Raw genomic sequence first — 16,478 nt, 5'->3', positions numbered from 1 at the left:
CAAGGCACGAGGAGAGAAGGGGCACACGTAGCCCAGGGCCAGGGAGTGGGGTAGTCAGAGGGCGCTGGGCCTGGCAGGGCTCAGTGGCCAGCAGGCCCTGGCCCTCAGTCTCGCTTTTCCCCTCCCCTCCCCGTCCCACTGGGCAGCAAAGGGGAACACAGCAGACCAGGGCCCAACGCTGCTGACCCGAACAGACGTCCAGCCCTCCCACCCACCAAAGCCGGCACCAGGGCACCATCCTGGGTCTGAGAACCCCCTAGGGGAGCCTTACCCAGGGAGGCGGGTAGGGGTCATGCGCTGGGCCACACAGCAAGCTGGGGACAGTCAGGCTAGAACCCACCCAGGCCCGCCAGGGAGCCAGGGTTACCCCCACCCCTGCCAGGAGTGTGACCTGGCGGGTGGCCTGGGGCTTGCCAGGGACGTGCCTGCACACTCCCGTGAGGTCACCCAGCTGGCCCCTGCAGGCCCCTCTGGGCTCCCCCTGGGCCCCGGGCCCCTGCTGACGCCGGTCACACATCTGGCACCAAAGCCGGTACTTCTGGGGGCTCCTCCCTGCCCTGCCCTCCACGGACGGGGTCTCTGTGTGACCCTGAGCAGACACCTAGCTTTTCCAGGCCCAACTTTCTCACGTGGGACCAGCCAGGGCTCCCCAATGCCGAGGCCCAGGGTCTTCTCTGGCCGCCTAAGGCGGCCTCGGGAGTGCTTGTCAACTCAGAATGTGCCAAATGGCTGGGCCTGGGAGAAGCCACAGCCCCTCCTAGACCCTCACTTTCCCCATCTGCCAAATAGGGTGTCCGCCTGGCCCGCTCCTGTGGTCTGTCCAGCTCACACATCTGCAGCTTGAGCACAAAGACACTAGTCCCGCCCGGAGGACAACGCAAGCCCACACGTATCCCGCGGAGGCCCTGGGCAAGGCCAGGGCCAAGACTACGGGAAAGACGGCAGGGAGGCTGGCATCTGGGGATGTCCCCACCCCGTGTGGGTCAGGAGACCGCACCGGGCAAGAGGCGGGCAGCCTGAGGCTCGCTGCTCGTCACCGCAGGAACTAGCTCTGTCCCTGTGAGCGCCCGGACCAAGTGCTCGGTTCCCAGGGGCGGGACGGCAGGCAGGTGTGTGTCCCGAACTCCAGGCCCGGCGTCACAGCACCAGCCCCCCAGCCCGGTCCCCGAGGGAAGGAGGGAGTCCAGTGGTCCCTGTGCGTGACTGACGTGAAAGCCCTCTCAGAGGTGCAGCCACAGAACCAGGAGGGGCCGCACACCCTCGACAGCCCTCCTGGTTCTCACCGCACAGAGCAGCAGGGTGGGGGGGCTATGGGAGGGCGGCCGTGCCGGGAGGGGGCCGACAGCGCGGGGCCGGGTGGCGCCGGAGCAGAGGGGCCCAGGCAGGGACTGGCGTCGGCACTGAGCTCTACATGCCTCAGATCCAAAGGCCTCCCCGTGTGTCTCTCGGGGGTGTGCTGGATGGGCAGGCCCTCAAAACGTGCCCCTCCACCGGCACCCACACCTCCCTTTCCCTCCCCCGCCACCACCAACAGCTCCGCGGCCTCTCCACCCTGCCTCCTGCGTGGGTCCCGAACCCCCGCCTCGCTCTGTGCAGCCGGGGCTGCTCTGGGGCCTCCTCGCGTCCTCCCACCAGTCCTCCTGCTGACGGTTCCAGAAGCCCCCAAATCTCCTTGGGATGGTGGACACACCACCCTGTGAGAGATGCAGACGCTGGCACAGAGAGGGGAGGGGACCGGTCCCAGGTGATGGACCGTGAGGTGACGGACTCATGGTGATGCCCCGCCACGAGCACGTCCATCACCCAGGTGCTTCCTGGGGGGCTCCAGCGCATGGGGCAGCAACCCCCCACCTGTGGCTGCCGCCCCAGCAGACACAGCCTGAAGCCCTGTAACACCTGCTGCTGGTGCTGGTGGAGGGGTCAGGGGCGCCGGAGTGGGCGCCCCCAACCTCCCCGGGGCCCAGGCAAGGACAGAGTTGGAGCTCTGGGGTCCAGGCTGGGGTCTGGCTTTGGGTGAGCTGCATCCTCTCTGGGTCTCGGTTTCCTCATCTGTGAAATGGGGAGGAAGGTGGACGTGATACCCAAGGCTGTCCCTGCCAAGGGAGCCCTGAGTCCGTGTGTCCTACCCGGCTGCCCCGCACAGCCTGTCTGGGCCAGCTGGAGCACCTGGCTGTGTCTAGGGGTCTGGGAGAGGCAGTTCTGACCACCACGCCCCACCTCCCTCTGCACCACCAACCCGGGGCTCCTGCCTCGCCAGGCTGACGCTCAGCCTGAGGCTTCCGGCGCCCCTGCAGCGGCTTTAGAGGCAACCCTCCCCCATGACCACAGAATCCATCTTGGATCAGAGGCATACTCACAGGACCAGTGGGTAGAGCAGGGCTGGGGGACGAGGCACAGGGGTGAGGTGGCCAGGGGTCTGCACGCAACTGGAAGACCGCTGGCCACGGGCCCAGAATCTGCAGCAGCATCTCTCCCCAGTGGCCCTGACCCCACAGGGGCTCTGACCCTACGGCCCCTCCCTATACACCCCACACCCCGCCTCAGCCGCACACACAGTCCTCCTGGCCGGGCGCCTCCCTCTCCTCCTCCAAGCCAGTAACTCCTTCCCATCCTCCAAACCCTGACTCAAATCTCAAATGCTGCCACGAGCAAGTGCCACGTCTGTGTTTCTGGAGAAACGGCAGCAACCCACCGAGTGGCATGTTGTCTCCCCAAGGCCCGGACCCTGAGACCCAGGTCGGCGTGGGCAGTTTCACTCTGTACCTGTCCTGCCTGCCCCACCCTCCAAGGCCATGGAGATGCCTGCAGGAGGCCCAGAGGGAGCCGGCCGGGGTCTCTCCCCTCACAGTGCTTCCCAGCGGAAGGGGAGAGAGACACACCCCACCCGCCCTGGAGCCCAGAGGTCATTGCAGACACAGCGCACAGCAGGCAAGTCCCTGGCACTCACTGGGCCACTTTCACCACCTGGAAAAGCAGGAAGTGGGTCTGCATCTCTGGGTCTGTCTGACCGTAAGGCTCAGATGGACACAGGACGGTGGCAGCATGGGCTCCAGACTGTCCTCCTGGGAAGCCGCTCGGGACCAGGAGCTGCGCTCAGCAGACGGCAGCGGCGGCTTTCCTGCCTCCTCACTGACCCACAGTGCCCTCGGGGTGGACAGGCCGGGGGTCATCACCTCAGCGTCTCCTGCTTCCCTCTGTGCCAGCTGGAGGGCAGTGACGCCCAGGAACACATTGGGCATGCTGCACGCTATCCTAAGGTGGGGACAGTGCCTTCAAGGCCTGGGATTCCACTGCCAGCCACGACGGAATAACGGAGCCTACACTTACCCACCTGCCTTAGCAATAAACACCAGGCAGAATCTATGAAGCCACGGACAACAGGCAGCACAGCAAGTGCGATGACCCCTGGCAGAAGGGAGACGAGCGAGGTCAGCTGTAGGACCGCCCCAGCCACCTCCAGGCCACGGCCGAGTGGGCTCCCTGAGTTGAGGAGATGAAGTTTTCTCAGAGCCTGGCAGCCAGAATTTTCAGGACAGAGGAGAAGAAAGGGCTGCACAGAGTTGGGCTTCCCTGGTGGCGCAGTGGTTGAGAGTCCGCCTGCCGATGCAGGGGACACGGGTTCGTGCCCCTATCCCGGAAGATCCCACATGCCGCGGAGCGGCTGGGCCCGCGAGCCATGGCCGCGGAGCCTGTGTGTCCGGAGCCTGTGCTCCGCAACGGGAGAGGCCACAGCAGTGAGAGGCCCGCGTACAGCAAAAAAAAAAAAAAAAAAAAGAAAGGGCTGCACAGAGTAAAGGCCAGAGACCTCTAGGGAGCTGCCTCTTGAGGCTTCAGCTGGAGACCGAGCAGCACGTGAACAGGAAGAAACCACTGAGGCTGGGACAGGCCCGCTGGAAAGGAGCAGCTGGAACAACGGCCAGTGCTCACACAGGACCAGGAGTCATTTACGTCCCCACAGCCAGAGCGCAGGCCCCTCTAACACTCAGGGCACACAGGAGGATCCTCAGAAGGATACGACCTACATGGTGGGCAAACAGGCCCTGGACCAGGGGCCAGTGAGCTTCTTCTATAAAGGCCATATAGCAAATGTCTCAGGCTTTGCAGGCCACTTGTCTCTGACACACCTCTCAACTCTGAAAACAGCCACAGACCACTAATAAACAACTGTATACACCTCTGTTCCATTATTTACAAAAGCAGGCATAGGCCAGATTTGGTCCATAGTTTGCCAACTCCTACCCTGGACCAAATATGCTTTGGTCCCACCTAATAAAGCTTAACAGGGCTTCCCTGGTGGTGCAGTGGTTGAGAGTCCGCCTGCCGATGCAGGGGACACAGGTTCGTGCCCCAGTCCGGGAAGATCCCACATGCTGCGGAGCAGCTGGGCCCGTGAACCATGCCGCTGAGCCTGCATGTCTGGAGCCTGTGCTCTGCAATGGGAGAGGCCACAACAGTGAGAGGCCCATGTACTGCAAAAAAAAAAAAAAAAAAAAGCTTAACAGCAAGCCTCAAAAGTGTTCCATTGTTTCCAAGAACTGCATCCCAGAACAAAGCTCCAAAATGTTTAAAGGAAAAAACAAAACTCCCACAACATAAAATTTTCATCACATCTGGCATCCAATCAAAAATTACCAGACACACAAAGAAACAGGAAAACAATGATCCACATGAGGAAAAAAGTCTAGCAAAGTGGACCCAGAATGGATACAGATGTTAGAACTGGCAGACAAAGAAGGGTAAAGAGTTATAACTGTATTCTATATGTTCAAAAAGTTACTTAGAGACATGGAAGATTTTTTAAAACAAACACCAAATTGAAACTCAAGAAGTGAAACAATTCAGCATTTAAGATGACAAATACATTGGATGGGATTAATAGCACATTAGACACTATAGAAGAAAAGATTAGTGATCCTGAAGACCTATCAGTAGAAATGATCCAAAATGACACACAGAGAAAAAAAGACTGAACAACCAAGACCAGAGCATCAGTGAACTTGGGTCAACTTCACAGGTCTAGAGTATGTGTAACTGGAGTCTCAGAAGGTCCCGAGGCAGAGGGTCGGGGAGAGGGGACAGAAAAGCATTTGAAGAAAATGGCCATAGGGCTTCCCTGGTGGCACAGTGGTTGAGAGTCCGCCTGCCGATGCAGGGGACACGGGTTCGTGCCCCGGTCTGGGAAGATCCCACATGCCACGGAGCGGCTGGGCCCGTGAGCCATGGCCACTGAGCCTGCACGTCCGGAGCCTGTGCTCCGCAACGGGAGAGGCCACAACAGTGAGAGGCCCGCGTACCGCAAAAAAAAAAAAAAAAAAAAAAAATGGCCATAACATTTCCACATTTGATGGAAACCATTCATCCCCAAGTCCAGGACGTTCGATGAATTCCAAGCAGAGGAGACATGAAGAAAACAGACCACAGCACATCATAATCACATCACTTAAAATCAGTGACAAAGAGAAAATCTTAAAAGCAGCCAGAAGGGAAAAGATCATCGAATACTGAAGAACAAAGATAAGCAGATGTCTCAGAATCAACACAAGCCAGAGGACACCGGAGCAACTAAACGGAGAAATGATTAACCCAGAATTCCCTACCCAGTGAAAATAGCTTTCAAAACAAAACGAAAATAAGGATTTCCTCAGGGACACAAATGCTGACAGAATTTACACAGGCCGACCTGCACTGGAGTTGTCACCACCCCTGCACAGACAGAGGGGCTGAGGCCCCAGGGGCTGCACGTGCCCCCAGGGTGCAGCGAGGCTCGGGCTGCCCCTCGCTCACTGGCGTGTGGAGCAGAGACAGGGAGAGCACCCCTCCTGCCCCCAGCCCCCTCCTCCAGCAGCAGGGCTGGGCAGACCTGGCTGCTGTGCCTCAGTTTCCCACATTGAGACATGGCCCCACTCCCCACCCCACCCTGGTGCTAGCAGGACCTGAAAGGCCTGGGGAGGAGGCCTCCTGGGAGCCCCAGCCTCCTGGGTAGACAGGGAGGGAGTCTGTGTACGCGGTAACAATGCCGACCCAAGCCAGGACCAGCTTGCTGACACTGGTACAGCTGTCCCTTTTCTTGGGGGGGGGGTCACCGTCCCAGAGCCACACAATCCGCTGGTGGCAGAGGCTTCCTGTTCCTGGGCTCCTCTCTCGGAGGAGGTTCTAGCTGTGACTCCACCCACCCCACCCAGAGCCCTCCCACTGGGTCCTGAAACTAAGCCCTGGCCTTCAGCACTGCCCGGAGAGTCAGTGCCTGGGGCTCTGCCCCACCTTACTGGCGGCAGGGTCTGTGGCAAAGCACCTGCCTTCTCCTCAGTCACGGGGGAGTTAGATTGGAAGACCTGTAGTCCCACCCCTCTGACAGTTATCAGCTCTGGCACCTTCCCTCTGCACTAAGACAGAAGCCTCATTAAGGCCAATTAAAGGATAAAGGAGCTGCAGCGGGAAGGGGGCAAGCGGGTCCCACCCAGCCCAGTGGCGTTGGCCCTTCCCGGAGTCTCTGGCCTTCCCCAGATAAGTCAGCCTCCTCACCACAGCTCAGGAATGCTGCAGAGACCAGAGGCCGCAGAGCATGGGGTCAGCTGACCAGGACTGTGCCCGGCGGATGAGACAAGAGGAGAAGCCCCTCCCTCTTCCTGCCAGCCCCCAGGGGCCTCGGGGTCCTCCAAGCTTCCAGGTGCAGGATCCAGACCACCCCACAGTCTCAGAGGATGGCACAAGCCAAGGATTTTCAAACTGGAAAATCGCAGAATCACAAATTCGAAGATGTTTAAAAGCTCAGCCTCTCCAGGATCCAAGAGCAACAGATGCTGTGGGGTCATGGAGCATCCTAACCCCCCAGGGACTGGCCTGGAGAGGACCTGCCTGAGGTCACAGAGCCAGCCCGGCAGGGCAGAGGCTCCTGGGTCATTGGAGCCCCATGTGCTCTCTGCTGCGTACTCCCGAGCCCCTGCTTGAACCCCTCCAGGTTGGGGGGCTCACCACTTCTCCAGCCAGACTACTCCCAGGAAGAGGCTGTCAGGACGGGGCTATGGATGGGGACAGAGGGAAAAGAACTGAATCCGTGCCAGACACCACGCTTTTTTTCCACGTAAATCTCGCCGCAACTTTGGGGCAGGTGTTGGCATCACATGGCACTGAGGAAAGGACGGAAGGTCAGAGGCGGAGTGGTTAACTTGGGCAACGTGGCTGGGGCTCAGGCCGGGGTCCTGTGATACGAAAGACTGTCTTCCCCCCACAGCCCCACATGGCATTTAATCTGGGAAGGGCGTGAGCCTGGGGGTCACTGGGGCCTCATGAAGAAGGCTGGTGCGGCCCACCGGCTGGGCCTGCCTGGACGTGGGGCGTGGTCCCAATAGGGCGCAGTCCTGCCTCGCGCTGAGCATCCTCATGACTGTTACTGCCTGAATTAAGACAAGTGCCCAATCCCTATTTTACAAAAGAAGAACGTGAGGCCCAAGGTCATGCGGCAAGGGGCCGGGCAAACCAGGGGCCTCTGAGAGGACTGCCCGCCTCTGCTGGTCCAGGGGGAGGACCCTCGGCTGCAGGGCGAGCCTGCCGGACCAAGGAGACCAGGAGCTCAGTCTAGACCTGCCACCCAAGACTCTGGTGTGACCTTCAGCAGGCCCTGGCCCACTTTGAACCTCGGTATCATCATCCGTGACATGAGTGTGACGACAGGCCCTGCCTCCCGGGGTCGTGGGAGGGAGGGCAGTGCCGGCCGGGGTGGGGCTACTGCCTGGGTGCCCCAGTAGCCTGGCGTGCACCCAGCCCAGAGGTGCCAGCCCTCCTTGCTGGCAGAGCCACTCCTGACTCCCCAGACTCAATTAAGATGCAAACACTGCTGCTAGAAAGCCTTTGGAGAGGACGGGAGCCGACCCCTGGGATTACATTATCAGATGGTTTGCCACCTGGCAGGTGGGGCCCCGGGCTGGGAAGTGCTCCCCAGACCCACTGCATGAGGCTGGGCGGGCGCTGCCCCTCTGGGCTCCAGGGTGTCCCTGGGAACAGCCCACTGGGCTGCCCCTGGGGCCTCTCAGGGCGTCGAGGCTGTGCTGGTACCGCCTGCTTGGGGACAGCAAGAGCTCCCCTCCTGGTCCCAGGGGCCTTGGCTCCCCATCACCCTGTGCTCACCAGGCCTTGGTGTGGTCAGGCTTCTGCCCCTGCTGGAGCCCAGAGTCTAGGAGCCTCATGAAAATGCTTTTACTGCCCTGAGTCAAGCTGGGGGCCCGCAGCAAGGCTCCACAGCTCCCAAGAGGGGCAGGGCTCAGCAAGAACATCCAAGACGCTGCTTCTCCAGAGAAACGGGAGCTTATTGACCTCAGAGCTGGGCTCTGGGCCAGCTCCTCCAGTGATCGGCTCAGTGACAGGTTATTTGCCCTCTGTGAGCCCCTCTAAGACTCAGTTTCCTCATCTGCATGGAAGGGACGATACCTAACACCATGGAGCTGGGAGGATCCAGGCAGATAAAGTGCCCGCTCAGCACCTGATGTACAGCTGGTATTTGATAAATGCCTCATTAAGCTCTTTTATTCTCCTGGGGCCAAGCCGTGAGCCAGGACTGCAGTGTGGGAAGGCAGGGGCCTGACAGGAGAGACGTGGGGTCAGTTGGGCATTGTGGAACCTGGTTCCAGTCCCTTCCTGCTGTGTGGCCCTGGGCAAGAAACTTAATGCCCCTGGCCTGGCAGGCACGAGATCCGGGTTCTGGTCCAGACTTCACCACTCACTCTCCTTCGTGCTCCCCCAGTTTCCTCACGCGCACACGATCCACCCCTGCCCCTGGGGTCCCTGGTGAAGGGGTCCTGGGGGGGAGGGTGCTTAGCATCTCCTGGATGAACAACTTGCTAGAGCATCTACCCCCTTTTTTGGCCGAGGCAGGCCCTCCCCAGTCCCAGCCCAACCCAGTCCAGCCTCACCCCTCTCTTGCAGAGGCTGCAGCAGCCTAGGCGTGATGCTACAGGCCCGGCTTCTGGTATGCAGTTGGAACCCCACGGCAGGTTTTTGCCCGGATAAATCACTGGCTCCCGGGGGCTGGGGGAGGGGCAAGCAGATGACCTTCCATCTTTGGGGCCTGCTCAGGGCCACCCAGCCGGTGGAGTTAGACCCTGGACTGGTCTTTATCCCAGAGGAGTCCAGAAGGACAGGGCAGCAGGGTGTCAGAACCGAAGGGATCCTTAAGAGGCTTCAATGCCTATACCCATTTTACAGATGGGATGACGGGGGCTTGTGCCAGGTCACACAGCGGAGGAGGCAGAGCAGGGACCTGACCCCAGCACCCCTGGCTCCTGGCACTGTGGCCCATTAGTTCCATTCTAATCTCCTGGGAAATGGGGGGACTCAGCATTAGCCTTTATGGGAACACAGCCGCTCCCGGCGGGACGGGCTGAATGTGTGCTGTGTCACTTCCCTGCCCCAGGGTCGGCCCGCTGTGCTGACGACAGGCCAGGCTTAGGAGGCGGTGGGCTGGGCCGCCCTGACTCAGCACCACCAGTCCCAGCCCAGGCGCCCTGGTGGGCAGGGGGCCAGCATCTTGTCCAGGCAGCTGGACAGCGGGATCCCCATCCCAGTGGGGGAGAGGGGCCACTGTCCCTGCATTGGTACTGGGGGTGAGAGGAGGATGCGGGGGTGAGGGGAAAAGAGGTGATTCACAGGGAGAGATAAGGTAGGGAGAGCTCCCGGCAGACAGGCGGGCAGCCCAGGCAAAGCGCCCTGTCAGCATCCGTCAGCGTCACAGCCCGGCCCCTGTGAGCCTGGGAAGCAGCAGAGCAGGGGAGATGGGAGGGTTGCAGGTAGCTTGGATGAGCTGCCCCTCCCTGCCCTGCCTCTCACTGCATCCTGCCAAGGTCAGGGCAGGACAGGCAGGGGACCTGTCCTAGAGTCTGAGGACAACACAGGGTCTGGTCCCTTCCCCACCCCTCCACCCAAGAGCTAACCAGGTGACCTTGGCAGGGGTTAACCAGTGCAGACTCAGTTACTACATCTTAAAGATGGAACAGATGACACTACACGAGATTATATAGTGCCTGGCACTCAGTAAACAGCACCTACGGTTATCAGGGCAGCCCGTACACACACACACCCCACACTGGCCATGGGCCCCAGGATGGACATGGCAGGGAAGATGCAGGCTGGAAAGCAGGGGACTGGCTCCCCACAGTGCTGTCAGATGTGAACAAATCCCCGTCCTCCACCCTTGGTGTCCCCGTCTGAGAGGAGGCACTTGGCCTCTGAGGCCCCTCCTGTTGGGCCTGTGGCTCCCTGCTGTCTGAGCGTGAGCAGGGGTGGCATCAGTGAGCCTCCCTCTAGGAGATGAAAGCGGGGGGCAGTGCCCACCTGTCCCACCTGTTGTGGGCTGCAGGACAGCACCAACTGGGACCACACAGACCGGGGTTCAGACCTGGGATGGACTTCCTCCTGGCTGTCACCTTACACAGGTGATGCCGATAATCTTGGGGGGCTTTTGTAGGGAGCATATTAAGTTATGGGGGGGCATGGGACTGCATGGGGTGGCTGGGTCTCAGCTCCGGCCATAGAGATGAGAGACGTAGGGAGGAGGCCCCGGTGCCCGGCCTGGCCCCAGGCTCCCCTTTCTGGCCCCATCACTGGACCAGGCTGTCTGTCTTTCTGTCTGGGGGAGAACAGACTCTCCAGCTGTTCCCGTGCAGTCTGGGATCTGGGATCTGCCTCTGTCCTCCTCCTGGTGGGGAGCAGGGCCATGGGGGTGCGGGGAGGAGCCCGGGCACAGCAGGTCAAGTCCCCACCCAGGGCCTCAATTTCCCCAGTTTTAAAAAGGGAGAGGAGGCTGGGTAATGGGATCCCAACAGGCCCTCCCGGGGGACTGGGTCCCATGACCTCCAGCCAGGCGCCCACGTCAGCAGCACCCTCCTACCCCACAGCAGGAGTGGTGTGGGTTATTCAGCCTGAAAACTGTGAAGGCCCCTCCCCGCCTTCCTCCACCTCTTCCTCACTCAGTCACCGGACTCCATCCTCACAGCTTTCATCCTCGCCACCTCCATTTTACAGACCAGAAACCCGAAGCCCCAAACCTGCCTGGGACCAGGCCAAGGGCCAGGCTCCCCAACACAGGCTATCCGACCCGGCCAGCCCCTTCGGGGAACAGGGACTCCACCTTTCTGGAAACTTAAGCTATGGCCACCTTGTCAGCTCCCACCCACTTCTGTTCTCTGTGTCCAAGAGCTCCCCTGGCCCGTCTGTCCGCCAGGGCGGTCCCCAAAGCCACTGTTCGGGTCTTGAGCAGACCCAGAAGACTGAAAGTGTTATACTCCGCTAGAAATACCTCGTCCCACAAGCCAAGGCCAGGACAGAACTGCTGAGCACTCACTGGTCTCTCCTGAGCCCAGACCTGGCTTCAGAATCCTCCTCAACACAGCTCAGGAGGCAGGCCTTATCAGTCATCTCAGAATACGCTTTGAAACCACGGAAGCGTGAAGAAGCACCCGCTCACCAGCCAAGGCCTGGCTGTCTGCCAGTGGCGAGACCCCTTCTCAGAATGCGTGTCAGTGTGCCAGATGAATGGCAACCCACGCCGGCACACTGCACAGCTCGGCAGGGGTCGCTCCAGGGGAGGTCCGGACAACACTTGAGGTTCCTCCAGTCCAGGCAAACAACCCTCATCTGGACTCGCTCCGCTCCCACCCCTGAGGTCCGCACCATCGCCATCCCTCACATCCCAGCCTGGAAAGGTTCTACCATTGCAAAGCTCACCGAGAGGCTCAGGGAGGGTCACCCAGCGCGGCCAGGAAGCAGGCACGCTTGAACTTGGATCTCCAAGCCAGCCTCAGACAGGCTACCTCTCAGTCTCCATGCCTACCTCCCGCCCCAGCCTCTCTCCGCCACCCCACAAAAGCATCGCCAGAAAGCTCCCGGCATGTGGGCGTGTGTGCCTGGGAGCCTCCTGCTTCTCAGGTGTGAATCAGAGCCATCCCAAGGGGCAGTGAGAGAAAGCCCCGTGATCCTCTCTGCCCCACCCCATCGCAGCACCTTCTTCTGGGGAACCTGCTCGCCAGGTCTGGGGAAGTCAGCAACACCCCCCAGCAATGCACAAAGGCCCTTTGAGATGGGGCGGCCGCTGTCACCTGCCAGAGGACCCAGGGGCCCTACCCCTCTGCAAAGAAACCAAGGAGCCCCGTGAAGGCAGGAGGGGAGGCAGCCAAGAGACCAGGCTGGGCTCTGGGTGAGAGTGTGCTCGGCGCCGGAGAGGCTGGGCAGGTCAGGCCCGCTGGGCCGCCTCCTCTCCGGGGACTCGCGCTGGCTCACCTTCTGGGCCTGGCTGACCATCTTGCGCACCACCTCCTTGATGTGGGCCTGCCCGTCGATGGGGGGCTGCATGTAGACGCTGGCCCGGGTCACACCCCGGTAGGCGATGGTGTCCGGCCAGCCCAGGTCCAGCTGCGGGATGGAGCGGTCGGACTTCTGGGGCCAGTACTCCAGCGAGGGCAGCGGCTCGGCCTCGGTGCGGGCCCCCCCTTCCCCGCTGCCCTCCTCGCCGTCACCGAGCCCGCCGTCCTCGGGCCCCCGGGGCTGGCCGCTGGCCCGGGGGTCCTCGGAGCCGGGGTCATACACCTCAATGGTCTCTACGATGCGCCTGAGCTCCAGTTCCGAGAGGAAGTCGCGGATGTTCTCCCGCTTCAGCACCTCATAGAAGGCGTCGGGGCCGCGGGCCACCAGGGCCTCCAGCGCCAGCCGCTGCTCCTCGCTGTAAAAGAACTCGGGTTTGGCCTCGCTGGAGCGCCAGTTGACGTGGCTGTCGTCCAAGCACTGCACCTGGGAGAAGGCCATGGCGGGCGCCTCTGCCGCGGGCTGGACGCACGCTCAGCAGGTCGGGAGCCCGGTCGCAGGCCTCGCGCAGCGCGTTCTGGGGCCTCCCGCCGCCGCCGCCGCCGCCGCCGATCCTCTGCCCCCGGGAGCCTGCGGGAGGGGCGGGTCGCAGGGTCGGGTCAGAGCGCAGGCGGGGCCGGGGAGGGGCGGCCGCGCGGAGGAGGGGCCGGCGGGGCAGTGGTGTGGGCGGCACGCCTCCCGCCCCGGGTGCCGGTACCTGCAGCGGACGGGGGCCAGCATCCCAGAGGATTTCTGGAGCTGCCAGAGGTCCTGGGCGACCTCTGGGGGGAACTAGGCCAGGCAGGGGACTCCCCAGAAGTTTCCTAGAGGGACAGGCCGGAGTCCGCTCTCTGACGACCTCTGACCCTGCTCGGCGGCGCCCCGCATCCCGAGGGCTTCCGGGATGGGATGGGGTCTCGAAAGACCCCGGCGCCGCGATCGGCAGCCCGAGGGGCCTGCGCGGAGGAGGCTCGGGGCAGCGCGCGGGCGGGCGGGTCGCCGGGGGGCCCGGGCTCGGGGGCACGGGCCAGGTCTCGCTTACCGGGCGGCGCGGGCGGAGCGGGTGCACAGGCGGCCTGTGACTCAGTGCCGCCTCGCCCACCCCGCTGCCGCCACCTGCGGTGACGTGCGACCGGGGGCGGAGCCGGAAATCGATTCACCCCTACCCGCGACGGACACAGACGTCGGGCGGTGTGTGTCTGTCTCCTCCGCCTCCACCAGCCCCAGGTAGCCGAATTCTGAACGGCTCAGGGACCGAAGTCCAAGAGCTCCTGGAACATTGCAGCCCAGAGAGGGGCAGTGTTCTTCCTGAGGACACACAGCAAGTCAACAGCCTTAGCACACCCAGCCCCCAGCCTGTTGGTAACCCTGGTCCCACCCTAACTGTGTCCAGTTTCCCAGGTGGGACGGAAGTCCGTGCTCAGCTGTCCAGTTGTGGAAGTAGGATTGGGACCAGGCTGGGAGCCACCAAGGCAGAGGTGGGGCAGGTCTGACCCGACCTCAGGAGCCTGCAAAGAGCCTGTTGTGGATAGAGCAGGTACCCAGTTCTTGGTCCCAGCCCCGCTCCCTTCTGGGAGCCCCGCCCACCCAGGACTGGTCCTGCATGATGAGCCCGGGGGCAGGGAGGGCCTCAGAGGGCAGCTGTGGGCTGCGGTCAGGCCCAGCCCTCTGCCCTGCGTCCTGGGGCTTGGGACCCCGGTTCTGGGGGCGTGTGGGGACCACATCTGAAAGCAGGCTGCCAGGGTGGGGACAGCAAAGCCCACGAAACCTGGCCTGACAACGGCCCGCATCCCGCTGCATGCCACGGGCAGTCAGCCAGGCACCTGGCCCAGCCCTGCCACCACTGTCACCTCGCCTGCCCTGCATGGAGCTGCTTTGTGCTCAGCTGGGATTGGGGCCCCGAGGACACTGCTCTTGCTGCTGAGGGCCAGCTGTTCATGTCACTGGGCCTGGGCCCATGAACCCCCCTCCCTCAGGACCCTCACCACCATCCATCTGCCTGTCAGCGTCTTCCCTGGGTCTGCTGCCCCGAGCAGTGATGCAGTGTCCCAGCCCCAGCATGCCTGTGGTCCCCATCGCTGACCCCTCTAGTCCTGCACTCCACCCTGGCCTGGGGGCTTCACACTGTGTCTGAACATAGTGCCCCTTCAAGTGCCCCCAGCACCTCCCAGGTACATGCACACACACCTGCATCCCCCCGCCCCCGCCCCTGCACATGGTCAGAAGGGGGAGGAAGGTGGTCCCAGGGCTGAGCACTGCCCTGGGAGTCCTGAAGCCTGACTTACAGCCTCTGCCACTGGGGATCCAGACAAGACCTTCTGTGGCCTCAGCTGCTCCTTTTTTCTTCCCCTGCACAGAGGCCCTGGGGCTCATGAAGGGAGTCCTGGCTCTCAGGGCTGAAGGGCCTCCAGCCCTCCAGCTACCTGCCCATAATTATAGATTCACAGGAAGCTGTTAAAAAAACCCAACAGAGAGCTTGCATGCACCCTTCACCCAGTTTCCCCCAATGGTGTCATCTTGCACAACGATAGTGCAGTAATACCACAGCCAGAAACCTCGTTCAGATTTCACCAGTTCACGTGTGCTCGTTTATGTGCATGTGTGTAGATGTGTGCAACTTTATCCCATGTGTACGTTTGTGTAACCACTATCACAATCAAGATGCAGAGCTGTCCCTCTACAGCCAAACCCACACCTCCATCCCTAACCCTGGCCGCCACCAATCTGTTCTCTGGTGATTCATCCAGGTTGGTGTGTATGGCTGTGTTCCTTTCTTTTGCTGCCTGGTACTCCATGGTATTCTAGTCTCTGTTTCTATGAGTTTGGCATTTTTAGCTTCCACATATAAGGGATATCATACAGTATTTATCTTTCTCTGATTTATTTCACTTAGCATAACACCCTCGAGGTCCATCCACGTTGTTGCAAATAGCAGGACGTCTTTCCTTCTCATGGCTGAATAATATTTTCTTATATATATAAACGTCACAGTTTCTTTATCCGTTTATTATAAGTACTGAAGGACACTTAGATTGTTTCCATATCTTGGCTATAGTGAATAATGCTGCAGTGATCAGGAGTGCAGATGTCTCTTTGAAGTGGCGATTTCATTTCCTTAAAATATGTAACCTAGATGTGGGATTGCTGGATCATATGGTTGTTCTATTTATAATTTTTTAAGGAACCTCCATGCTGTTTCCGTAGTAGCTGCACCCATTTACACTTCCACCAACAATGTACAAGTGTTGTTCCCTTTTCTTCACATCCTGGCCAACTCTTGTTATCTCTTGTCTTTTTGATAATAGCTATTCTTGCAGGTGTGATGATTTCCCTGATGATTAGCAATGCTGTACAAGTATTTTTCATGTATCTGTTGGCCATTTGTACGTCTCCTTTGGAAAAATGTTCAGTTCCTCTGCCCATCTTTAAATCAGATTTCTGGGGTCTGTTTGTGGGTTTTTTACTTGTTTGTTTTGTTTAGTGTCAAATCCAAAAGAATCATTGCCAAGACTGATGTCAAGGAGCTACCACCTATGTTTTCTTCTAGGTGTTTCACAGTTCCTGGTCTTTTTTCAAATCTTTAAGCCATTTTGAGTTGATTTCTGCATGTGGTGTGAGATAGGGGTCCAGTTTCATTCTTTTGCCTGTGGCTGTCCAGTTTTCCCAACACCCATTTATTGCAGAGACTGTCCTTTCCCCCGTTGTAGATTCTTGGCTCCTTTGTCATAAATCAGTTGACCATATATGTGAGGGGTTTATTTCTATTCTGTTCCATTGATCTGTGTGTCTGTTTTTGTGCCAATACCACACTATTTTGATTACTATAGCTTTGTGATTTGGTTTGAAATCAGGGAGTGTGATGCCTCCAGCTTTGTTTTTCTTTCTTAAGGTTCCGGATCTTTTATGCCTACTCAGGATCTTTTATGGCTCCATACAAACATTTTAGGATGGTTTTTGCTACCTCTGTGAAAAATATCATTGGTATTTTTTTTTTTTTTTTTTTTGTGGTACGCGGGCCTCTCACTGCTGTGGCCTCTCCCATTGCAGAGCACAGGCTCCGGACACGCAGGCTTAGCGGCCATGGCTCACGGGCCCAGCCGCTCCGCGGCATGTGGGATCCTCCCGGACCGGGGCATGAACCCGTGTCCCCT

At 60.0% G+C, this 16,478-nt stretch overlaps 2 protein-coding genes across 3 annotated transcripts in view; one reads left to right on the top strand and one right to left on the bottom strand.

The window, feature by feature from the left end:
- FAM83G (family with sequence similarity 83 member G) overlaps positions 1-12,882 on the bottom strand; it is a gene marked incomplete at its 3' end in the record, with an annotated part of 28,328 nt that extends 15,446 nt beyond the window's left edge. The window contains exon 1 of the mRNA XM_081218774.1: positions 12,268-12,882. Coding sequence (XP_081074900.1) covers positions 12,268-12,789 — 522 coding nt within the window. The 5' untranslated portion in view covers positions 12,790-12,882. The remainder of the gene's footprint in view (positions 1-12,267) is intronic.
- The window catches only part of SLC5A10 (solute carrier family 5 member 10), a gene marked incomplete at its 5' end in the record, with an annotated part of 54,351 nt that overhangs the window by 26,176 nt on the left and 11,697 nt on the right, over positions 1-16,478 (top strand). The gene's annotated exons all lie outside the window — the stretch shown is intronic.

Source organism: Mesoplodon bidens, assembly GCF_964165515.1.
Source record: "Mesoplodon bidens genome assembly, chromosome: 19".
Taxonomy (NCBI): Eukaryota; Metazoa; Chordata; class Mammalia; order Artiodactyla; family Ziphiidae; genus Mesoplodon; species Mesoplodon bidens.
Note: the sequence above shows the minus strand (reverse complement) of the source record. Positions and strands in the feature narration are given on the sequence as shown.